This window comes from Benincasa hispida, chromosome 12 (assembly GCF_027475165.1).
Source record: "Benincasa hispida cultivar pf3 chromosome 12, pf3_genome.v1.1, whole genome shotgun sequence".
Taxonomy (NCBI): domain Eukaryota; kingdom Viridiplantae; phylum Streptophyta; class Magnoliopsida; order Cucurbitales; family Cucurbitaceae; genus Benincasa; species Benincasa hispida.
This window is the reverse complement of record NC_143489.1, coordinates 35,871,314-35,897,220: the sequence shown is the minus strand read 5'-3', so window position 1 is coordinate 35,897,220 and position 25,907 is coordinate 35,871,314. Positions and strand designations below refer to the sequence as shown.

At 31.5% G+C, this 25,907-nt stretch overlaps 2 protein-coding genes across 4 annotated transcripts in view; both read left to right on the top strand.

The window, feature by feature from the left end:
• The first annotated feature begins 1,372 nt into the window (after positions 1-1,372).
• On the top strand, positions 1,373-2,670 carry LOC120067804 (two-component response regulator ORR4-like). The gene is made up of 4 exons (XM_039019395.2): positions 1,373-1,793; positions 1,885-2,000; positions 2,094-2,171; positions 2,261-2,670. Exons 1-4 carry the CDS (start codon positions 1,688-1,690, stop codon positions 2,435-2,437), a joined length of 477 nt encoding a protein of 158 aa, XP_038875323.1. The 5' UTR covers positions 1,373-1,687; the 3' UTR covers positions 2,438-2,670.
• An 11,932-nt stretch (positions 2,671-14,602) lies between these two features.
• The window catches only part of NRPD1B (nuclear RNA polymerase D1B), a 44,914-nt gene continuing 33,609 nt past the window's right edge, over positions 14,603-25,907 (top strand). The window contains exons 1-8 of one of the 3 annotated variants that reach the window (XM_090308195.1): positions 14,626-14,805; positions 14,898-14,929; positions 15,839-15,932; positions 16,125-16,234; positions 18,177-18,303; positions 18,392-18,507; positions 21,075-21,128; positions 22,951-23,118. In XM_090308195.1, the coding sequence (XP_090164321.1) occupies positions 16,151-16,234; positions 18,177-18,303; positions 18,392-18,507; positions 21,075-21,128; positions 22,951-23,118 (549 nt within the window). In that variant the 5' untranslated portion in view covers positions 14,626-14,805; positions 14,898-14,929; positions 15,839-15,932; positions 16,125-16,150. Of the gene's footprint in view, positions 14,806-14,897; positions 14,930-15,838; positions 15,952-16,124; positions 16,235-18,176; positions 18,304-18,391; positions 18,508-21,074; positions 21,129-22,950; positions 23,119-25,907 lie in introns of all 3 variants that reach the window. The other 2 variants (XM_090308197.1, XM_090308196.1) reach the window with 2 other exon arrangements.

Sequence of the window (25,907 nt, the reverse complement as noted above, 5' to 3'; positions counted from 1 at the left end):
GTCATCCTCATTCCTAAAGAGAATACAGTAGGTTATATGTGATGACCATCGAAGATTGTTCGTGATTTATTCGTGGCCATTTTGCATAGGAGGAATTACATGAGGAAATTGGTTCTTCAAAGGTAAGAGTTTCTAAACTCTAATTTCCTTTTCTATCTTTCTTATTAATGCATGCTATAAATTTTGTATTATGCATAAGTATTCTATAAAATTTGTGTGATTATGTGAAAATAAAATTGGGAGGATCTCCACGTTTTCGCTCAGGATCTTCGTAGGTTCCTTTAGTGACATGAGGTCAGGTGCATTTTTTTCCGTTCAAATTTTGGCATCAACATATCTAAATTAGTTGAACTACATCCTCTTGCTAAAAGTAAACAAAAATATTTTTAAAAAGATAAATACATTCATTGCGCTTAGGTTTTGAGCCTATTTTTCATTTAGTTTCTAGGTTTTAAAATGTCACAGTTTTAGTTCTTAAGTTTTGAATTTAATTTCAATTTAGTCTTTAAATTTTAAAATGTTATAATTTTACCTCCTGAAGTTTGAGTTTTGTTTCAATTTAATTCCTAAGTTCCAAAATATACACTTCTAACCTCAATTTTTAATTAAATACCCATTTTTAGTTTTTAGTGTTTATGTCTATTAATTAATTTAAAAGAATGTAAGAAATATAATTAATTTAATTCCTAAGCTCCAAAATATACACTTCTAACCTCAATTTTTAATTAAATACCCATTTTTAGTTTTTAGTGTTTATGTCTATTAATTAATTTAAAAGAATGTAAGAAATATAATTAATTAAGTTTCATATCCTTTTTCCATCACTTTTAAATTTTCACTTCACAATTATTTTGAATTAAGGTTTAAATACTATTTTGGTCCATGTGGTTTTTGCTTTGATTCATTTTGGTTTTTATATTTTCATATGTTCATTTTGGTTTTTTAAAAAGTGGCATTTTCAAAAGTTCAAGAACCAAAATGAATCAAAGTTGAAAATACATGAACCAAAATGGACATTTTAAAAGTATAAGTATTAAAATGAATAAAAAGCAAAATTATAGAGACCAAATTAATATTTAAACCTTAAATTAATTAACAAACATTAACGTCAAATATTGAAATGAGTATTTATTGAAAATTTTTTTGAAATTTTAGGGATTAAATTGAAATAAAATTCAAAATTTTGGAATTCAAAAACTAAAATTATAAGTATACATTTTAAAAATTATAAACTAAATAGAAATTTATCTTTTTCCCTAAAAAAATAAAAATTGAGATGTCAAAATAGAATGATTAAAAAAAAGGTATTGTATACCACACACAAGAGTCAACCAACAACAACCACCACCCACTACACAGCCTTTAGCCTTTACGAAAAGGTCACAATCACAAACAACAGGGCGCGCCTGCGCCCACGGCTGCTCGAAAATCAACGAACATTTTCAATTCCCAAATCAATTAAAAGTATTGGCCAAGACTCTCTCCCCATCTAAACCAAATCAACCTTCAAGATCCTCTCGATTCCGAATCAAATCTGTCGGATCTCACTTTCCAACTGTTGCATTTCAAGATCTTCCCCCTTTATGGATTCAATCCATAGATATATAACTCCCTCAATCCCTTTTCCTTCTTCAAATTCAAATTCAATCTCCTTCTTCTTTCTTCTCTTCCTCTCCGTTTCGTAGCTATGGTTGTTGCTGTTGAAACCACCCGTTTCCATGTTCTTGCTGTTGATGATAGCTTCATCGATCGAAAATTGATCGAACGCCTCCTCAAGACCTCTTCCTATCACGGTATTTCACCATTTCTTTTCTTTTACTTTCATTATTCGGCTTTCTTCTTCGATTTAGGGCTAATCGACTTTCTTTGATTTCCTGTTTTTAGTTACTGCTGTTGATTCCGGTACTAAGGCCTTGGAATTTCTCGGTCTTGCTGAAGATCATAATCATGATGAAGAAACAAACTCCTCCAAAATCGCTCCCTCAAATCAACATCATCAAGTACGAGCCCTAATTCTCTCTCTGTTTACTCTATTTCTCAGGATTCACTCTTCTTTCTTTCCTTCTCTAACTTGTATCTACTCGATTATATAGGACGTGGATGTAAATTTGATCATCACGGATTACAGTATGCCTGGAATGAGTGGCTACGAACTCCTTAGAAAGATCAAGGTTTGCCCTAATTTCCAATCTCCTCTTTCTCCATTCCGAATCCACTGACAATCAACCACTCATTAATTTGATTCCGTGTAATTTTGCAGGAATCGAAATCATTTAAAGACATACCAGTTGTGATTATGTCATCTGAGAATGTTCCTTCAAGAATCAACAGATGCTTGGAAGAAGGAGCGGAAGAATTCTTCCTCAAACCAGTTCAATTATCTGATGTGAGGAAGTTGAGACCACATTTGATTAAAGAAAAATCCACAAGGAATTGATGATGATGATGATGAAGATGAAGAAATTCTTCAACGACTAATTTTTATTTTTTATTTTAGAAATTCTGTGAAGAATTAGATCCCAAACTGACTTCTATATTTCAATTTCATAACTAAACATAGATTTTTCTTGGGAAACTAACAGAAATGTATAGATCTATTACTGTTCAATTTTGCCTGCTAATTTTAATGGAGTCTTTTTTTATATATATAATTTGATTTTCTATTTTTCACCTTGATGTACTCTTTATTTTAATTTTTGTTGAAGATGAAACCAAAAATTATTAAGAATCATTGTGAGGACAGGGAGAAATAATAAAAAATTTGTTCAAATTAATTCATATAAATCAGTGCATTGATTACATATTGAAAATTTGAAAATAAGTAATCAAAATAAATGGTGATTTTTCTTTGAAATGGGTGATTAATTTTTTAGAAATTTTCACAAATACCAATAAATTTCTATAGCCTCTATCAACCTCCATTAAAGATTAAGTTGTGTTATTTTGTATAAATGTTTTTTCTTATTTTTCTATTTTTGCAAATTCACTTAATTTTTGTTAAGTACAAGCTAATTAATTATTTTAACAATATAAATGGAAGGTAGAATTAAACATATATTTAAGTTAATTCAAATAATTTTGAAAATAAAATTCCTGATTGGTGACCTGTTTCTGAGAATATTTACAAATTTTGTTGTACCCTGAGATTTAAAAAAAATAATAATAATACATAATACTTTTGTTTTTTTTTTTTTTTTTTTTCCTTATTCTTCCATCACATGGAAATAGAATAAATTGTCAATGATGAGTTGTTTTTTTCAAATTCATATGCAATTATTTTATAAAAAGATAATGCATATATTCTTCTCTCTCACTTTTTTCCCCATATTTTCCTTATTTGGTTGGAGAGGTGATTTGATTTTATTAAAAAAATAAGAATCAAATTTGAATGGAGATTTGGAAAGCAGATATGATTCCAAATTTTGTTAAATAATCATAATTTGAATAAAATTCTTGTTTTTGAAAACACAAATTAAAGAAAATTACATTAGATGCCCATTTGAGAAGCTAATTGATAAAGTCCTCTCTCTTTCTTTTTTTTTTTTTTTTTGGACTTGATACTTTATGTCCATTTCTTACATTAAGTTAGAAAATATGTCTACAGTCAACAAATAATTATTACTCACCCTTTTTTTTCTTTTGGGTACAAATTATTGCTCACACTCATGTATATTTACTTATTTACCCTTTCTAGAAAGTTAAGAATATAAAAACAAGTTTAGATGAGAAACGCGAATGCGATTTGTGAATATAAATGTGGGATGAGATGAATTTAGAGGTCTTGTTTTGTTTTAGATTTTTCCTTTTTAGTATGACGAATACGATAAAAGAAGTTTGAATTGTGAAGTATATCGTGTCAGTCATTTACATGCAAGACAACTGTAAACTAAATATCAAACTTCTCAAATAAACTAATAGTTATTAACTCGAAAGAATTCAATGATATAGGATCCATACCTCTAACCTTGATTTATTGTCTAAAAGTGAGGGAGCAATATGAGAGAAAAATAAAAGTTTAGAACTTTATATGAGAGTATCTATAATTTTTGGCCAACAAAAAAAAATCTACCACTAATCTCATCGTGCTAATAATTTATATGAATACACTTGGAAAACAAGAGAAGTGTTTGTTTAGTTTAATAACATTTAGGAGTATAGATTCGAATCTCAAGCTTTTAATCAAATATATTTTACCCGTTGAATTATGCTCAAGTTAGTGAGAGAAACAAAAAATAGACTCAATAAGTGAAAGTAAATAATAAAGAAATTTCATGTTTGTTTGGTAAATCATATCAACTCGCTTTTATTTTCAATAAAATGAAACTCAAAAGATTTGATAAGTGTTATAATTTTCGAAACGCTTTTACTCTCAAATGTAATTTCTACTGAAAACATGCAACCAAGTATTTCTTTATACACGTGTTTAATGAGTTCTTAGACACGTGTCTAGAATAAATTGATGGGACCTCGAAGGAAAATGTTATATAAATTTTTTTTAATCTAATTTTGTGATTTTTTGAGACATGTTTAACAGTTCCAATGGTCAACGAGCATGCATTGAAGTCGAGTTCTTTCTGAAACTTCATTTTCTTTTTTCTTTTTTCTTTTTTTTTTTTTGTTTCTAAATGAGTTTGGACAGATTTAAACTTGCTTTTTGTTAAAATTAGATGATGAGTTTAGTATAAATTTAATCTCAAATTTAAAAAAGCTATATTGGATGATAAATTTGACTAAGCAAATGATACCATGCGTATCTTTAGAGTCATATAACAATCGGATTCAAGGTCAAACAAGCCCAAAGCCCATTTAGTGGTAATTGGGTTCAAAGCCCAATTAGTCTAAAGTCCAAATTAGCCTCGAGCTCATGCCACAAACCCACTAAAGAGGTTGGGCCCAAAGCAAAAATTAGCCCAAGTCAATAATTATAGAGGATGGAAGAGGGGAGATAGGGAATAACAGAATATGAGGTTTCATTTCGGAAAATATAAAAGAAAAAATTAGAAGAATGACAAAATAATTTTTAGGGTTATTAATTAATAAATATTAAATGACCAAAATGCCTATGGACACAAATAACTGATTAATCTGAAAAATAAAGGCTTAAAATCGTAACAAACAAGATTTACTTAGTATTCAAATGGGTTGATATGCCTTATTTTTTAACTTTTCGAATAAAGCCAACCTTTTATTTTTGGTTTTTTGAAAAAAAAAAATGAAAATTTCTTAAAATTTGAAAATACAAACAAAAATATGATTCGAATAACAAAACTTTCTTGCCCCAAAAAAGTCCTAAAGAAAAATGACCAATGAGATTACTAGATAGAAATACTTAGTGTAGAAATTTGGTTGATCTAACAAAGTAGCAACACGACATAACGTAAAAATTGTAGCATAAATTAAGAAAAAGGAAAGGATAATTGACCACAACCAACCTAAAGAAGAGCTTTGGGAGAGTAAGGTATGATCGTATACAAATGTTCATACATAGTAGTAAATATAATATATTGGTATAGAAAAACTGGTTGGATTTAAGGAAGTAGAATGTGACAAAGATGAAGTTGCAAGTAAATAGGATAGGGAAGAAATCGTAAATAATGAGGAGACGGAAGAATAAATACAAGAGGTAGAAGAATAAATTTATAAGGGTAGAGCGATGAAAAAAATTAGAATAATGATTAGACTACAAAATTGAGAAACAAAATGCAAATGGACTAGTCTCACTTCAGCTTGAAGAAGAAAACTTGGATATATTGAAAATAATAAAAACAAAACAAACCAAAACTGTTGGGATTGGTGTCCTAATTCTCCCGGGGTCTTGTAGTTTGTAAACTGTACACATTGTTATGAATAAAATAAGAGTTATTTTATTTAGCATTTACTCGTATACAATAAACAAAGCTCTATGGTTATTGTATGAAATCTCAAGCAGGTATATGAGATATACAAGTGGATCATGCCTTAAGTGATAACCTAAAAAGGTTTGTAGTATATGGATTATAAAGGGATACCTGGTCCTGATGACACTACGGATATGGTTCTTTTTGTAGAGGTTTGCAAGTGTTGCGAACTATTATAGATGGTAGATTCTGACCATTCATGTGGAGACATGTGAGCAGGGATGTCCTGTACAAAGAGTTTGTATGAGACCGGACCACGAGATGACTAGTCTCTTTATATAACACCGTTGATACTTGAGACTTACATCTCACCTAAACGACCATAGGTAACATCTCCTCAATCCTTAGTATTTTAGGAACTTCTGCCTTTGAGGAGCGTCCTCTGATGATTAGTATGGGTGAGAGTGGCCAGATTGTCAACTCAACATGCCTACCTTTTGGGGGTTTTGTCTGATTTTGGAGCTAGAAACTCAGTTACACAAGATGAAATTCACTCATTCCCAAAATAGGGGTAAGTAGATAGATTGCTCCCTAAAGGGCTGATTCCAGGTCTTGAACATAGCGGCCACAACTTCTCTTTGGAAGAGAGAGGACTCGGTCATAGTAGGACTATGACTTATGTTCGTTAGAGAGATCAGTGGTACTTAGGAGTTAGATGTAACTACAGGGACATAATGGTTATTGGTCCAGTTGTATTTACGAGCGATATATGAAGGGTTATCATATTGTTGAATGGTTGATATGGACACAAAATATATTTGTAGTAAGAAGAGTGCAGTTGTCGATCTTTAGTGGAGCGTCTGGCAATTAAAAGATGGTGGATCCCGTGATTAAAGAGTTTAGTCAGTTATTCACGTACCGGTAGAGCTTCAAGCTACAGATCCATAAGGTCCCTTGGTAACTCAATGGATTCAAGTTGAGAATCAGTTATTGATGTTGATTTGAAATGTTCAAATTGACAAGAGAAAATACGATTATATATGATATGATCGGTGTGATGTATGAGATACATCAAATGGAAGATTAATGTAAATGAAATTTACATTAAGTACCATGAAATAAAAAAAGAACTATAGTTTATATGTTTTATGAGATGAAATATTAAAGCTGTAGATTATAAATATAGTATGGTAAGTTGATTATCATATATATTTATAATAATATTGATTATTTGATAATTATATATATTTTTTCTAATAATCAATTGAGTGAGACGTTATTGGCGGTTTCATGGTAACCTTGAGATAAAAGAAAAAATGTTTTCCTAAATTTAGAAGTAGTTGTAAGAGTTGTCATTCTCGGAAATCACTCACGGAAAGGCTATCAAGTGAATATGATTCACTAAACGATAGCTGAAAAGAGACTAGACGATCGTGGAGTGATACTACACAATAGTTCACTCAGTTGGTCATCTTCTAAATGATCGCGGAGCTTTTTCTATACGATAGCTTGCTTTATTATAAACGATTGGGCATTCGTTTATACGATAGATTATTGTCATCTCCCACTTGCTCAATCGTTTACACGATTGTTATTCCTCCGATCTCTTCCTCTAACCAAGTCCACACTTATGGATTTATCACACTGAGAATACCAAGGTAGCCATTGTGGTGTTGTCTAACTTAACTCGACTGAGTCGAGGTTTTGGAGGTCGTTCATTGGGTTCGTGATCTTGGAGATCAGTGTGTTTGACTTTACCGGTTAATCGTGTTGTATTGAGTCGTTGTGTTCGAGCGTTCGTGATTGCTATCTTGGAGACTAGACGAGCATTTGTGATCGAAGGTGTTTGAAGATGAGTCTTCAAAGGTATGATATTCTTTCCCTTGATCTCATTGTAAATCATGCTGTAATTTCATATATTGCATGACCAATTAGTTTCCGTTTGTTGACTGTAATTGTTAGTGTTCAATTTCAAATGGAATTTGAAACGATCATTCCGCTGCTCATGGAATCCTCGTGTTTGATTTCCTTCAAACCATTAAGAAAAAGGATTTAGAATGTCTAAGATAGTATTTGCATAATATATTTAAAATTAAAAGAAAACAAAACAAAAATACGATCTACATATAATTAAATTTAAAGAAACATATTAAAAACAAACAATATCAACAGGGTGTTTGGTACACCAACATGGATTGAGTTGAGTTGGTAAAAATTACCAACTCAGTATTTACCCCCACCAAATTTAAATATTGGTGGAGTTGAGTTCTTTTTGTTTTGTTTTGTTTTTTACCAATACACTTAAACTTAACCCAACTCTCCCATCAACTCACCCAAACTCTCTCATTCCCCTCTAATGTGTTCAATGGTTCTACCCATTAGCCACTGTCGACGACTACTACTATCACACTCTGATGACACCTTCGTCAACCAACTTCGAGCTCTGGCAACCACTTTTGATGAGAACTCTATCGACCAACTCCGATGACCATCTTCACACAAACAACTCCGACGACATACTGATCCAACAACCACCTTTGCTTGCAGATTTCCGATTACCAACTCCGGACTCTGGCAACCACCTTCGACGACAACTTCAACAAATAGCATCTTTGATTATCGGTCCTGATGAACATTACCTTTGTCAACCAACAATAACATTCACCTCAGACAACCAACTTCAACGAAGACCACCTCTAACAAGATCCTTAATGACAACCCTATTTAATCTTGGTGTTTTGATATAATTCATTTCTAATCATTGAAGGTATAATATAGTATGTTTGATTTTAATTTTATTTGCATTTAGCTTTATTCTAATATAATTATAGTTTGTTATCATATTCGTAGAACCTAAATTATTTGCACAATTATTTCAATAATTAGCTCGAGGTTCATTAGTTTTACATTTAGAGTCTACTTTTTATAGTATAAATTTCGTTTAAAAGTTGGGAATAATTTGTGATGTATCGAGTGCTATTTATTTTTATGCGTTTTTCTACATAACATAGACATTTTTGTGGATACTATTATTTCACTTGTAACCGGCAAATTAGGCTTAACCATAAAAACTAACTATAAAAAATGTTTGCAAAAAACGAGCTTGCACAAAAAAAAAAAAAATCATTTCATTGTATTAGTGTAAAATATAAAGAATCAAACATTTACACACACAAAAAAAAAAAAAAAAAAAAAAAAAAACAACAACAACAAAAAAAAAAAACAAAACAAAACAAAACAATTAACCATCAAAATTGAAATTCATATTTCAAAATAGGCAAGAAACAAGATAAAAATTTGTTTTGCTTTGTTTTAATTAACATTATGGTTGAATTAAAATTAATTGAGGGTTAAAAAGTAAGGGTTAAGGATTAGATAAAATGTTCATTTTATTAGGTATAATATAGTATGTTTGATTTTAATTTTATTTGCATTTAGCTTTATTCTAATATAATTGAGTGTTAAGTTATGTGGTGAAAGTATGTTACATTTTTCAATAAGAAAAAACAATTTTCAAGTTTCTTCAATGTTCACGATTGAGTGCTAAGTAGTTGTGAAAAGTTTGCATTTATTTTGAATATGTTTAGTATTTAGGAATGGAAACAAATATATATTTTATGTAATTGAGTGTTCAAAAATTGAAATCATATTTTATGTTTAGTATGTATTTACTTTGTATGTATTCGTTATATATTAAGAGAGAGAAAATAATTAAACATTTTTAGTGTTAAGAGTTTAGGAAAATATGTGTAGTTGGAAATTAAAAAAAAAAAATTGGGAAAAATTCCAAGACAAAATAAATTTTGTTTAAAAAACTGCACCACATACCCAAACTCAACTCAACACACTTTCTGATTCTACTCAACTTAACTCAACACCCCAAATACAGACGTTTCAACTTTACTTAACCCAAAAACTCCAAGCACGAACAATCTAATTCCACATATAATCTAACTTGCTAAACACTCCCTATATGTTTTAAAAAGTAAATAGGAATAAAAATGAAGATACGAAAATTTGAAAATTATATAGTTCTAAAAGGTAAATATGAATGAAATAAAGATATGAAATTTTGAAAAAAAAAATCCGAATATAAAAGATAATAGATTAACAAAGATATGAAATTTTGAAGTTTTTAAACAAGCGGATAGAAAAGATAATAGATTAATAGATTTGTGAAAATTTGAAAATTTTAAACAAACGAATAGAAAATATAATATATTAATAGAGATGTGAAGTTTTGAAAATTTTAAATAAACGATAGAAAAGATGATAGATTAATGAAAATGTGAAATTTTGAAAAGATTGAACAAATGGTAAAAAAGACGATAGATTTATATCTAAAACTAAAAAAAAGTAGGCATATAGTTACAGAATATATGAGATTTACTCTTCAGAGCATTTTTGGATTACCAAAATTTGGCAGCACATGGAAAGGAGGCTCTTTGTCATAAATTTGTAATAAGAAAAATATTACCTAAGAAGAGCTTGGGGATAATGAGATATGAATATATACAAAATGTTAATACATATTAGCAAATACAATGTATTTGCATAAAAATATAGTTTGATCTAATGAAGTAGCAACATGACGAGATGAAGCCACAAGTAAAGAAGATGGGGAGGATGTTATAAATAACGAGGCGAGTAATGAATAGGTCACAAATAAAACTTTGAAGAAAAATAGTCATTGCAAAAGTCGAAGAACAAAACACAAATTGACCGATATTTGATACTTATTTCAACGTGTTTGTTTAAAAATCAACAACAATTGATGAAGAAAAAACAAATTTGTTAATGTTTGATACTTATTTTAGCGCGAAGAAGTTAGATATATTGAAATCATAGTTAGATATATTGAAATCATGACTTTTGAATTAATAGAATCTATTCATTCTTTCTTAGTTATGAGCTAAATTTCTAAGAGATTTGGTCGTGTGATCCTAAGATTTTATGGCTTGCAAATGCTAACTCTTCTTGTTATTGACTCCTACATCTTCTTTGTTGAGTTTAACTTTAATTTATTAAGTTATACCGGTCACTTAATTTAACATACTAGTGGAGTCTTGAGGTTGAGAAGGTTGAGATAAAAACTGATTTAACAAATGAATATGGGACCAAGAGCCTGAAGATAGGAGTAATTAAGGTCTTATTTGGTAACTATTTTGTTTTTTGTTTTTGTTTTTATTTTTTAAAATTAAACATATGGATATTACTCTCACCTTCAAATTTCTTCATTTGTTATCTACTTTTCACCAAAAGTTTAAAAAACCAAGTCAAATTTTGATAACTTAAAAAAGTAGCTTCCAAAAAGTAGTTTTTAGTTTTTAAATTTGGCTAATTCAACTATTATATTCAATAAAGATGCAAATAATCGTAAGAAATGTAAATGAAATAGGCTAAATTTTCAAAAACAAAAATAAAAAACCAAATAGTTACCAAACGAGACCTAAAAAATTGCATGAAAATATTCTAAGGTTTAGCTAACCATAGAGATATAGGATTAGCTAGTTAGGCTCCTAAAGGAACTTGGTATAAGTGTTAGCTTTATGAGCTTCAACCATATCATATGCTTTGATGATAACAAATGTTTATTCACTGCGTTTTAAAGTGTCCATAATAGAACTCGGAGAGATGATTCAAAGTACTTTGAATCACTTGAATTGGACATCAAACGAAGAAGTTGTGATTAAAAGAAGATTTGAAAGAAAAATTCGATGGGGATGATGACGTGGTGGTATGTGTCAAGCGTGAATTAACTCTAAGATGATATGTGGCAAATTACCGAAGAGAGATGAAAAGAAACAAGGAAAAAGAATAAGGTGAGATCATTCACAGCCAAATGAGATTGCAACATGTAACAAAAAGAAAACATGGGAAAGAGATTATTTTCTTCCAAAATCTCATTCTCATATTTTTGCCTTCCTAAATATATTATTATTTATTATCTTTCTCCATTTAATCTCAACCATCCATTTCTTTTCCCTAGATCTAAGGGTCGAAGCTAAATCCTTCAAAATTTACAATCAATCATCATTCATCCTCTTAGCTACCTTCTTGAAAAAAAGAAAGAAAGAAAAAACTAAAAGAAAAATTTCAGCAAACTAATCATCCTTTTTTCATCCCCGAGTACTCAAAAAGCTCATATTTCTCTCATTCTCTTCAATTTTTTACCAGAGTAATTGAAAGAAGATTGTTGGAGTATCATAGAGATAAACTTGTATATTTTAACTATATAGAGATAATCTTTTTTATTTTAGTAGTCTTTTTTACTTTAATTTTTAATTGGGTTTTGTATTAAGATGTGGGTGTAAATTTAGTTGCGAGAAAAAAAAATTGGTTAGATCTTGAAGTAATGAAAAGTATTAAGGTTTCTCTTTAGTCTAAGAGAAAAAATAAGGTGTAGGTTATCTTCTCACCTACAAGTTAACTTTTCTTACTAAAATAATCCAGGAGTCTTGGAGAGTGAATGTAGTGATGTTGCTAAACCAATATAAATCTCGATGTCTTCATTTTCCCAATCTCCTTTTATTTTATGTACTTAACTATTATTTTATGAGAAACTATATGCTTAATAATTTGATATGATTCATTAAATATTGGCTGCATATTGTTTATTTTGGATGGAATTAATTTATTTTCAATTTACAGAGAAAGTTCTAATTTTTTAAGCAACCATATTTACCCTTCTAGTGTTATTATACGATCCCAACGAGACTAAATAGGAGGAGCTTTCTATGCATGTTGAGTCGTCGTCGACCTAGTGCACTAATATAGTCCAAGACATAATTACCTTTTGGTTGAAACTAGACTGTATCCCTCTTTGTCGACTATTGTTTATTGTTCCTATTCAACACTAAAATCAATCATCATTTATTTAACTAGTTAACGTTAGTTTTATTGTTTGCATTGTTTTAACACATCTAAATTAAATCTAGTCTGGTGGGCAACGATACTTAAAATACTCCTGAATTAGTAATTATTAATGATATATGCTTGCAATTAGACCACATCAAAATTGCATATTTATCATTCTCATGAATGTAGTCGATCAGACACATGACAAGATAAAAAAAAAAATACAAAATACAAAAACAAAAATAACAAAAAAAATTAACTAGTGATGGATCCTAGATTTTTGTTTGCAAAGCTTATTGAGGGGATGAAGCATTCTACTTTTGTGCTGTATAGCGACTTTCATAACTAAAATGACTTCGTTTTATACTAATATAAACAATGCATTGACATTATGGGATCCTTAGCTTCCGGACTCATGGAACCATCCAAATTAAATTTAAATAATAATTTTTGCATTTTTTTTTTGGTTCAAAGGAAGTATCAACGAAATTGAAAGTTGATGTTTTTTTTTTTTTTTTTTAAGTTAAAGCTATTTTTTTTTTCCCAATTCGTCTTTATTTTGTTTTTTCAATATTCTCAAGTTGAACTAAAATAAATCGTGGGCTCCCCTAAATGTATTAAAAGGTAACACAAAGACTAAAAAAGAAAAGAGTAAGTATATTGATTTTTTTTCTTTAAAAAAAACCAAAGTGGGACAATGGGGGGTTTATAAATGCAATAGAAAGTGAACGTTATTTTATAATCCATACATATTTGAGGTTTCATAGTGTTGAGCTTCCTAAATTTTGTGATCGAACTATTCAACGATGTAGTGATTGTTATTCTTTTAAACAACAATGTAGATACAATATACCTACAGATGAGTACAAATTGTATCTATACCAAAATACAGTTGTTTTATTATGGAATTCTAAATATTGAGCCACACAAGCACTTTTACTCGATAGATATAGATAGTGTCCAACCCCAAAAAGATTGATGGAGTAAGGGAGCTTCAATGACAAAATGAAGGGAAAAAAGAAAACCCCTAGGGCCTATTTAGATACCATATATTATTTCACGTGTATGAACATCAAATATATAAGATTAAAATGTCTAAGTTTTAAATATTTGAGATGATTAATATTATTTAGATAGACAACACAATCAACATGTACTTTGATGCTACCTGATGCATAAAATTAAATGTACAAAACCAACACATCCATCAACAAACTTCGAGTTGTCCATCAACATACTTCTTCTAAATTGATGTTCAAGTAGAATATGTCGATATCTCAAAATAAATAGCTAAGATAAAAATTGAATGACAATTTTTGGTTAAGAAATTCAGCCGTGTTTTTTTAAACCTAGTTGCAAGATATTGAATACATTTGGGATAAAATTGAGACATCTATGAACAAAATTAGAAAGACCTAGAATGTTAAATGAGATTATTAAATATATTTATTATCATTTAAAATATCAAAGTAGAGATGTTATTGAGGATTGAGATATTTTAAGAAATTTCGAACTTGATTATTTGATTTGATTTATCTATCTTACAATATTTATTAGTGTTGAACTCACTTGCAAGCACCTAATAAGTAGGTAATTATTATGGATTGAATCTATTATCTCTAAACCGACGACAGATATACTTCAACTTTTTTTCTTTTTAAAAAATATGGGATGGAAGAAATAAACATATAACTTTGAATTTAATAGTATAAAATTTATACTAAATGAATTATGCTTATTTTGACATCACATCAAACCCTAGGGGTGAAAATTTTCAAATATTTCACATATCATCTATTACTGCAAAAACACAAATATGGAAACCTACCGCAAAAGAGAACCGTCTACGTTTAAAAATTAATTGGAGCTGAAGTATAAAAGTGACAAAAAGTAAAAAAATAAAATAGAAATAAAAATAAAAAAGGCAATTAATTTCATAGTGGGCTATGGCGGAACGAATTGTTAAAAGAGAGAGCAAATAGGAAATGTGAGAAGAGCCCCCATCACTGTGCTGGGGAGAGAAGAGAAGAGAAGAGACTGAAATAGAAAGGAGCAAGCGAGCAAAGCTAGGTACTGGGTGTTCTCAAACGCCATTGTAGTCCTCGTAAAGGTACACAGCTCTCACTAAAAGCCATAGCTTTCTGTAGCTCCTTCTGTAACTGCTACAAGGTTTTCATTTCGCACCTGGGGGTTTACTTGTAGGGTTTTGAACTCCTTCGAGTTCTTCCATTCAGGTACATTTTCCCTTCTTCGTTTCATTTTCGTTTCTGGGTGTTTGATTTTTGTGGGTGTCAGCGAATTTGGAGCGGAGGAGGGAGAAAAACATGGGGCGATTAAGTTTTCTGTTGGGTCTGTTTTCGTAAACTGGACGAGTCAACTCTTGTTGTATGTGATTATTTGAATTGTTTGTCCCGAGGGGTTTCAGGGTTCATAATGTTGGACAACTCGTTTGCTTTCTTCGTTTTTGTTTTTCTCATTTTTGCTTGGAATTCGAGCTGGGTTTTTGTTTTTCTTACCAAAAAGTAGTTTAAAGATACAATTCTCACATCTTCGAGGGGTTTTGGGTTTATGATTGTTGCTCTTAGTATACTTACCCTGCGCCTTTGCATGTTTATTTCGTTGGTTTTTTGTTGCTTCGAAAGTAGAAGAACAGGAATTGGACTTGACCTTTGGCAAGAGGAAAAGAAAAGGGATAAAATGATTGAAGAAAGAGAGAAAATGGACTTTGTCTCTGTCTGTCTCATTCTTTGTTGGCTTCGTTTGTCTTTTGTATGTAACAATTATAATGCTCAAAGTGTTAGGTTCTTATTCTGCTCATGATTGCTACATTCTTTCAAATGCATGCATGTGTGCAACCACGCATGAAATGAGAGAGACAAACTCTACCAAAGGTTTCTAGTACATTAACAGACAGTATCATTTTAATTTTTGAAATGTCTTTGATTATGAACTCAGCTATAAGTGTCTTAAAGCTTCTTTCATTGGGCTCTTGTTAGTCATTGTGTTTCAATTCACCCTGCACTTCCTGCAGATGCTAAAAACTATGTATCATGACAATGACCGTTCTAACTTTTATTAAAAATTCTCGTTCACAGTACTAATATATGGCATTTTTGTTTCATCGATGTTTTTTTTTTTTCCAGGAAAAAGAAAACAGAAAAGAAAAATAAAAAAACGAAGAAGAAGAAGAAGAAGAAGAAGACCATCTCAGCTTGTATCTATACTGAAAACAAATATGTAGTAACCTTCATTTCTTGTATACATGACTTCCGTTGCTTTTTCTTTAATCTGGTTGCTTTCTTCATTTCTTCTTTCGTTTTACTAGTGTGGATGGACAAATTCTTGCAATTTTTATTCTTTTGATTTCCATTAGGCTGCAACCATTCGGATCTAACATTGTATTTTTTTCCGTTTTGTTTTACTTCGCAGCATTATAAAAAGTTACCGTTAGAGGGATGGAGGAGGCACCCTCTTGCTCATCTATTTTAGATGGGGAAATAGTGGGAATAAGATTTTCATTGGCCAATGGTCAAGAAATTGTAAGTAGAAGCTTAATCTTCATTGACCTTCAAATTGATGCTTAATATTAGTAACATCACTGATATTAAAGGCCGTTTCACTTTAAAAAGAAAAAAAAAAAAATTACCTTCATTGACCTTCAACATGCTTAATATTACAATTTCTTTGCTCCCCCCACCATAATTGCAACATTCTCAGTCTTTGTAGTTGAAAAAACTACAATTGTTGAATAGGTACCACTTGTTCTTCTTCTATCCTTCTGCTAAACCTTTGCATTGAAGATTGCTTCTTTGCTTATAATAATTTAGCTATTCAATTCATCCCCCAAACCTATAGCCTAACTTTGCATTACCATCCAATTAAGTAGCACTTCTTCAGTTTGTTTAGTCCTTGGTGAGGTTCCATATTTCGCTTTGAGCTTCGTTTTTCTGTATGCCCTTGTATTCTTTAATTATTTCTCAATACAGGCAGTTGTTTCGATAAAAAAAAAAAAAAAAATTAAGTAGCACCTCTTCAGTTTGACAACTGACTCTGCACTTTACATTTCCATATCCAATGAAGTAGAACTTTCAGTTCTAGTTAATACATGAAGTAGCACTTTACATTTCTCTTCATGTTTTATTTGCTCGACTTGTATTTAGTTGTGTTTTTAGGTGGTATTTCTATTCTTTAAAGATTTATTGGCTGAAATTTTGTTTGTTCTGACCGTTGGGTAGTTAGCCTATAAATAGGCTTGTATTATGTTATTTTGGTAGAACTTCAATAAAACTTCGGCTTCAAGATTTCTCCAAGAATTGGTCTTCACCCATACCCAGATGCCGAAGCATGTTCTACTTCCCCAAGAACCTTTAGTTGTCGGCGGCTTTCAGTAGAGACTTACCTGGGTGAATTAAACGTAAGTGTTGCGGGAATCCATGAGCAGATGGCTGGAATTCAAACCATGATGGCTAGTATGCAGCGAACAATGGAACTTCTAACAAGGGAGATCCTAAGGCTGCCCAATCCCCAAAATATGTTGTGTTATGAGCAGCAAAAAAGACCCATCCCTCATAATATGTTGGGTTATGGCTCAGATCTTCAAGCGAAGATGATTTCCCACAATTTCATCAAAATTATTTTTAAGATATCCACCTAATCCATTATACCAAGATAATCTCTGCCCATCCAAGAACTACACCAAGAACATAGATATTATGGACAAAATGGTTATGACATCTATCAAGATTGGAATTATGGACAATAATATGAAGGAGGATTTGGAGACAAGATTTAGACTATAAGATGAAAATTGACATACATACAATGGCTGTATGAATATCGAGACATTTCTGGATTGGGTGAAAAATGTAGAAAGTTTTTTCAATTACGTGGGAACACTTGAGGATTGCAAGGTAAAATTAGTTTCTTTTAAACTAAGAAGTGGAGTTTTGACGTGGTAGGATCAACTTCAATCAAATTGAAGATTATATGGGAGGAGACCTATATAGAGTTGGCCAAAAGTGTTGAGGCGAATAAAAAGATGTTTCTTGCCTATTAACCATGAACGCTCCTTTATAATCAATTTCAACATTTTAACCACGATTGAAGATGATGAGGCACATAAACAAAAAAGACTGGACTGGCGAGTTCTTGGGGGAGATTTGGTCCATAGCTAGGTCCCAATGCCTCCCTTTGGATGTAGTTACTGAAGAGTTTTGTAATTTTTCTTTGTTTCTTATTCTTGATAGATGGAGCCCTTTCTTGTAGTTATTTTGTTCGACTTCTTTTGTGATGGGCTGCTCTCTCTCTCCCTCGTCCTTTTTGCATTAATAGATGAGTTTACAAAATTTATCTGCGTCACTTGTCATAGAATAGGTATATTAAGTTTCTCAAAAGAAAATTCCTTATGTAGTGCTTTCCCCCCTTCCCTTTTTCATTAGTATCTGCTGTGTCCATTTATTTATTTATTTTTATTTTTGGTAGTGTATTGCAGCTATCAGTGATTGCCCTATTACCCATGCTAGTCAGCTCTCAAATCCATTTCTTGGTCTGCCAATTGAATTTGGAAAATGTGAATCATGTGGTACTTCTGAACCTGGGAAGTGTGAAGGTATTTTTTATTATCTCTACTTATTGATAAGAGATGGTGCTATTCATGAAGACAACTTGACAGATTTTATTTATCTTCCACTTTTCAGGCCATTTTGGATATATTGAATTACCAATTCCCATTTATCATCCCAATCACATAACTGAATTGAAGAAAATGTTAAGTTTGCTGTGTTTGAAGTGCTTAAAAATGAAAAAAACCAAGGTATGTAGAACTTTCTAACATGGATCTGTACATTCGTTTAATTGAAGATTAGTGCGTACATGTCTAAGTTTTGACTTCGTCTTTGTGCAAACTGATGAGCAGACCAGCTAATGTATTTATATGGCATATGAATATAGTTTAGATCATTTGTTTAATTGGTATGGTAAAAACACAAGCAGTTCGAACCTTATATATACCTGTAGTAAAGAATAAAAGTTCTAAAACTGGACATAAAAGCAACAAGTATTCTAATTAGACTAACATACCTCTTGGTATGAAGTTGAAGAGTTCAACAACTATTGTGGGGTTTATGTTGTTCTATGTAACTATTGTTGTTCGTCGCTGTAGAGATCCATTTATTATGGAGCTTAATAAGGGTTCAAATAGCAAACTGCCTCCAAACCCATGGGATACCCTCTTTAAAACCATTTTTTTTTTGAAATTACAAAAATTTGGAAGTGCCTACTGCTTTTATTTCAATTATGGGCCCATCACTTCTCTCTCCATTTTGCTCAATTGGCATTATAATGTGTCGAAGTCTGTGGTTCAAAAATCTCCCCAACCCCTATGGTACTGAAAAAGAATTATGTTGGGTACTTGGCTCCTACCATTTTTCTCTCCATCTCTTATTTTTTTTATCACGTTTCTTAATGATTTTTTTTTATTACAATTATATAATTTTTTTAATTAAAATGTAGAGTTACTTTATCTTTATGAAAGAAATATTCTTTTCATTTATTTTTTTTTTGAAAAGGATCATTTATTTATGGGCTGTTTTCAAATATAGGAAAATGAACCAAAATATTTTCAAATATATCAAAATTTCATTGTCTATGCGACAAACTGCTATCTATATCTATTTGTGTCATGTTAGACACAGATAGTAGTCTATCACGGTATTTGTGATATTTTGCTATTATTTGTAAGTATTTTCAGTAGTTTTGTCATTTAAAATAATTTTCCTTTATATTTAATTCAATTTAGATTAGTTCAAAATATGTATAGTTTTCTTATTTAGCACCAGAAAAGTATATTTATGACACATTACTCATATTAATATTTTTAAAAGATAACATTGAATTTTAAGTCAAGATATTCAAACGTCAAAATATATTTTATTTTCAAATTAACAATATTCAATGTTTCAAAAATAAATTGCATTTTATTTTGATTCTATTAAAATAAAATGAATAATATTCGATGTAAATTAGATATATTAAAAAGGGTATTTAATTTTCAAAAAAAAAAAAAAAAAAAAAATAATATATATATATATATATATATATATATTTATTGCAAAAAAGAAAAAAAAAAAGAAGAAATATGAGTACTGCATACATGTTCTCGGGAGAGCACTGTGAGTTGACACCTTCCATTGAAAAATCTAGGCTTTGCTCACGTTCATCTACTTTTATTGTGAATCTATTTTGTCTAAACGACTACAGTTTTCTTTGTAATATTTGTTTAAGACCGTGCTTTGTCAGTTATGTTCCTACTTAATCTCTGATATCATGCTTGTACAATGCATTTTATTTGTAATGTTTTTTTTTGAAAAGGAAACAAGTCTCTTATCTATGAATTTTATTTGTAATGAGATTATAGTTTTAGATTTTTAATCTTAAAATATGATCTTCATTTTGATCTGTAAAATTGAATCTTATCTATGAATCTCTAGAGTTAAAGAGTTGAAGAGTTTATAAATTTATTTGAAAAATAAGTAATGATAAAAAGAAATTAATTAAAAGTAAGTTTAAAAAAAGATTGTCAGTATGAATTTTATTATAATTATAATGATATAAAAAGAAATCAAACATAAACAAACTTATAATTCCAATTTGAATATGGTTGGTACAGTTGTTTCATACAGAATTGGACAAAATATAAACTATCAGATTAAAAAAATGGGAACCCTTTTTTTTTTTTTTTTTTTTTTTCATGTTGAAAAATCAGACTAGCCAAACTCAGCCAAACCCATCCATGCACATATGCATCAGAAATTTAACCAACCAAACCTTGCACTCCAAACATAGACTTCAACGTTCCCATGTTTCTGATTGTAGACAACAAAGCCCATGGTAAATCAGATTTCTAGAATTTCTGATTTGGAAGTAGTGCCCAAACAACCCTCGAGTGTTTAGAGGTTGTGATAACCTACAATTTTATCCTAGTGCGAATATCCTTGTTGCTTTCCCACCGTTCAGTTTGACTTCACTGTACTTCATTAACTGGGTTCCCTTATTTCCTGTTCAACTATGGTGGTATGTTCAAGAATGATCATATATATATATATATATATATATTATTTTGGAAAAGGAAACAGTCTCTTCATTAAGATAAAGCTCAAAATACAAGAGGAATGAACAATCAACTAAACTCAAGGATTAGGAAGAGTGATCATATATTTTTACTGCCAATGAACCACTATTTGATGGGTTTTCTCCTCTGAGTTGTCTGTTCTTTAATAATTTTTGCAGTCTCCTTCCAGAAATAATAATTTTGTCATGCCATGCTTTTATTCTTGAATTTTATGCCTGGACTTTTATTGGATATTTGTTTTCTCTCTTCAGTTTCCTTCGAAGAATATTGGTTTTGCAGAAAGATTGTTATCCGCATGTTGTGAGGTAAAGGCACTATTCTCAATTTTATTTCTCTTATTTTCGAAACAAGAAACAATACCATTCATTAATGTAATGAAAAGAAACAGGAAATGCCGTTCTCAAGATATCTTTATCAGCTTTTGACGTCTTTTCTTGTTTTGGTTCTGTTATATGTGTCACTCTAGTATGGGTACTCGCAAGTTTGTTTCATTGTAGCATACTGCCCCTTCCTTTTTGGGTTCTATAGTGATGACTAGTATTTTAGATTTATCAGTACTCGAGGCATGGGAGGAAAGTTTGTTTGCGGCAAGCTTTTTAGTAAGAAACCGAACTTTCATTTGCAAAAAATGAAGGAATGTACTTGAGCATACAAAAAAAAGCTACTAAAAAGAGAAGGCAATTCTCTTTGCTCCTTTTTGGAGGTTGTAACTCTGGAGCATTAGTACATTAATGAGAAGATTTGTTTTTTTTTTTTGTGGTGGTGGTGGGGGGGGGGGGGGGGGGGGGTGTGGTTGTGTTGAAAGAAGAGAGGCGGCAGACTATTGTTGCAGGAAGTTTCTGTAACCAAGAACTTGAACGATGAGAAGGTGGAAAACTATTGTTATCTCGAACAAGTACATTTAATTGAAGGCTTCTCACTAAGTTGAAGAGAGGTCAATTGGATAAGGGCATTTGAATACTTGTGTGGCTGGATTCTGGGTCAAATCCTTGTTTAAAGAGTTGGTTGGTGGTTTTTCATTATTATTATTATTATTTTTTATTTTATCAAGGATTTATATATTTATGTAAATTATTTAAAACATCATAGGTCACAACCTAGAAAGAGTGCCGACATTTGCAAAATGTTTTGCAACTTGTTTATTTTGGAATTTCCTATGTAATGTATCCCCTGTGCTTCGCATTCCTATGGATCGAGTGTTTGATCTTTATCTACGAGTATTTGTAGGCTATCTTGCTCTCATAAGGGAACATCCCCTGATGAAGGGCTAAGGGGTCATAGATTCAATCCATGGTGACCAATTACCTAGAATTTGATATCCTACAAGTTTCCTTGATACTCAAATGTTGTAGGGTCAGGTTGGTTGTCACGTGAGACTATTTGAGATGCATGTAAGTTGGCCCGGACTCTCAGATATATAAAAAGACTATCTTCCTCTCATCTTCAACATATAGGATTCACTTTCACCTGGAATTTTGTTTTATTAACAGGAGCTTTCACCCATAGTCATGATAAGTTCTTTGTATTTGAACTCTGTGAACCGTCTGTGTGACTTCTAGATCAATATCTACGTCACAGATTGCTTACGGTTGGTACGACCTTACTTGAAGAGGATTTGTTCTATATGTTGTACAATTGTGTCCTTTAGTTCTCAAGATTGCTTACTGTTCATATCTCTTGCGATTAATTCTATTTGAAGTAGTCTTTTGTAACCTCGAGTTGTGGGGTTGTCATATGTATCTTTACCCCACACACACACCCCCCAAAAAGAAAGGGCAAGGAAGTTTACCAGTAGGAATTATTTAATGAAAATATATCATTTGTTATGGTTTGTGGTATCTTTATATTTCTCTCTTCATATTTTCTTTTTAATTTTTTTGGAGTCTGTATATCTTTAAGCATTAGTCTGTTTTTCATCTTTTCAATGAAAATTTCTGTCCCTTGTTAAAAAAGAAATGAAATGTCCAACCAGGTCTAGAATTTCTCAGACTGTTCTTGTACTCTAGCCTACGTTATAATTTGATATGTTTATCTGATAATAGCAATTGATTTTAACTGGCTGTTTAAAATTTTAGTTTGATTTCTCTTCATTTCAGCTACTAATCATTTTCATTTTCTTCTTGGCAGGATGCTTCACAAGTTTCTATTCGAGAGGCAAAAAAAGCAGACGGTGCTAGTTACTTGCAACTAAAAGTACCATCTAGGACTTCACTACGAGAAGGATTTTGGGATTTTTTAGAAAGATATGGTTTCCGTTATGGTGATAATCTCACTCGAACCTTGCTCCCTTGCGAGGTTTAATGCTCACTGCCCTCCAATCCTTTTAAGTTCTCTTTCATCTCTTTGTTTGGTAGAGAGTTATTTACCAGTTCTGTTATACGAACCCAGTTTGATTTCCTACAATTCGGAGTTGTGGTTATGTATGGTAGTGTGAACTGATTTTCTTCCGTGTCCATTTAAGTAATTCTTCCTAGGTTGTTGAGTATGTATACACTCGTGTGATTTGTATTTTGTGCTTTCAGTTTCCTCCCAAATGTTGTTGTTGTTGTTGTTGTTTTTTTTTTTTTTTTTTTTTTTTTTTTTTTTTGTTTTTTTGTTTTGTTTTTTTCCCCATATTCTTAAGACTCCCCGACACACACACATGCACACCAAAAAATAGAAAAAAGGAGAAAAGAAATTAACACAGAGTATTCACTTCTCACAGAACTGAGGGTTACAGAAAGTTAGATAAGATACTTACATAAGTATTCTAATTTTAGAAAAACTTTTGACAAGTGGACTTTCTAGACCCCAAGAAATAAGGGAAGTCCCAAATCTTCCTCTGGCTCTAGCCTTGTCAAGAAACCAAGAACAAGATAATTTACTGTAAACTAAAGAACAAGAAACCAAGAATTTACAGAAATTTAAAGGAAAATATAGGATTTTCCAAAGAAACTTAAAAGAAAGAGTAAGAAACATGAGAATAATGCTACATCAATTCCCTCCCTCTTAAAAAATACTCGTCCTTGAGTCAGAAGATATGAGGAAGCACACAAACTTCTGAAGTTGAAATTGGCTTCTTCCTATGGTTTTGGAATACCCCAACTGAAACTGTCTTCTTGAATGTATTAAAACACCTGTAAAGCATACCAATTTGTCTTCCCACATCCTGATGTTCCAAATCCAATAATTGCAAATTAAGCATAGTACTATCATGTAAAAAGTCAGAATTATGTTCTTGAGAGAATTTTCTTGGAGAACCTCCAGATGTTCCAAATTCAACCTTATTGGCTTCAATTGAGTCTTCACCCTTTAGTTTGAGTTCCACAAGCTGTACTTTCTTTCTCCCAAGCATGCTTACATACCTAGCAAAACTTTCGACATTTTTGATCTAATCCAAGAAGGTTAGAATATTCATTTTATCACTGAAATTGGGTATGTGAAGTTTCTTTATGTACTTATTATAAGTTATTCTTTTTTCTTTGTCAAGATTGCTTGCTTTTTCTTCGTTACTCGATGTGAGAGCCCTAGTTAGAGATTAATAGGATTATTAGTAGAATATTAGTATGGTTATTAGCAAGGGGTGTATAAGTAAATAGCTAGTAAGTTTGTTAGGGCTTTTCGTTATAAAGAGAGGGAGTGCGATTGGGAGAAAAGTGTGAATTATTTGAGTAGCAATTTCTAGTGGGGAATTAGGGAGAGAGTAGCCCTCTCGAAAGGTTACAATATATCGTAGTTTCTTCATTGATATTGCAATATAAATCTATCTTCTATAGGGTGTTTGGGCTAAAGAGTTGAGAAATAGGGAGTTGGGAACTAAGGAGTTGTGAACTTCACTTCTTGATTGCCCATGGAGTTTGTGGGTTCCACTACTAAAAAAAATCACTGTTATACCTTCTTAACTCCCGACATTGTGAGCCCCAAGAGTTTACAAGAGTTTACAACTCCTCAGATTTCATAACTCCATGGAGTTCACAACTTCACCCCTTGCCCCAAATGCTCCCTTTGCGTTCTTTGTATTCTTGTTAGGAGCAATCCATCTCACAGTTGGGCTGCCTTGGATATAGTTCTTCTCTCTATTGTTCTTTTGAACAATTGGAGGCCAACTTGAACGTTTATTGGGGTGGCTGTTCGCGTCCTTTCTTGAATTCTTAGAGCATTGTTAGCTCTTTATTGATGTCGTGGGCCTTCTCTATTTTCCCTATTTCACGCTTGATCTTGGTTGATCATCAGTTGTACTATTTGTCGAGTCATTGAGACCATCATTTGATGTATCTCGCCAACAATTTTAGTTTCTGTAAACTATCACAATGCTCTTCAATCGTCTGCAAGCAACTGACCATTGGCTCTTATCTCTAAATGGGGATGGCGCTTCATTCAAGAACCAAATTCCTTTTGGGGACAAATCATTGCTAGTATTGATGGCCGTCGGCCCGTCGAGAGTTTAATTAGCATACACTTTGAAGAAATAATTTGAGCCTTAGAAGTCCTTGGGTGAATATTTCTAAAACTTGGAGGAAAATGCAGGCTTTGGTAGTCTGGGGAATGATGAAAGAATTCATATTTGGACTGATCCTTGGATCAATCATTCTTCTCTCAAGGTGTGCTTTCCTCGTTTATTTGCTCTTTCACTAAATCAAGAAGCTTCGGTTTCCTCTTTCTGGGATTTTTTTGACTTGATCATGGGGTTTCATTTTGGCTTTTATTACGTTCTTGGTTTTTTGGTTTGAAAGGCCTTGGTCTTGATATTCTAGAAGCCTTCTCATGGTTTTATGTGGTTTGCTTGTCTGAATCGGTGCGCCTCAAAGTCTCATCACATTGCCCCCTTTTCCATCATTCTGGCTACTTTGTTCACCTCCTTGTACTTTTGGGATGCTTTTTTTCTTTTATTAGAGTTCTCCTGGTGTTCTTTTTCTTTTCTTCCTTCAGGATTTTTTAAAAGGAAACAAATGACACTTTTCATTGATGAAATAAAAAGGAACTAACGCTCGAAAGTACGAGGACCCCATAGGGGATACAATAATGAAAAATATCGTTTCATTTGTAAACATTAGTCTCTTTTCATTTCATTCTTTTAATTTTTTTTTCATTTTTTTTAAAAGATG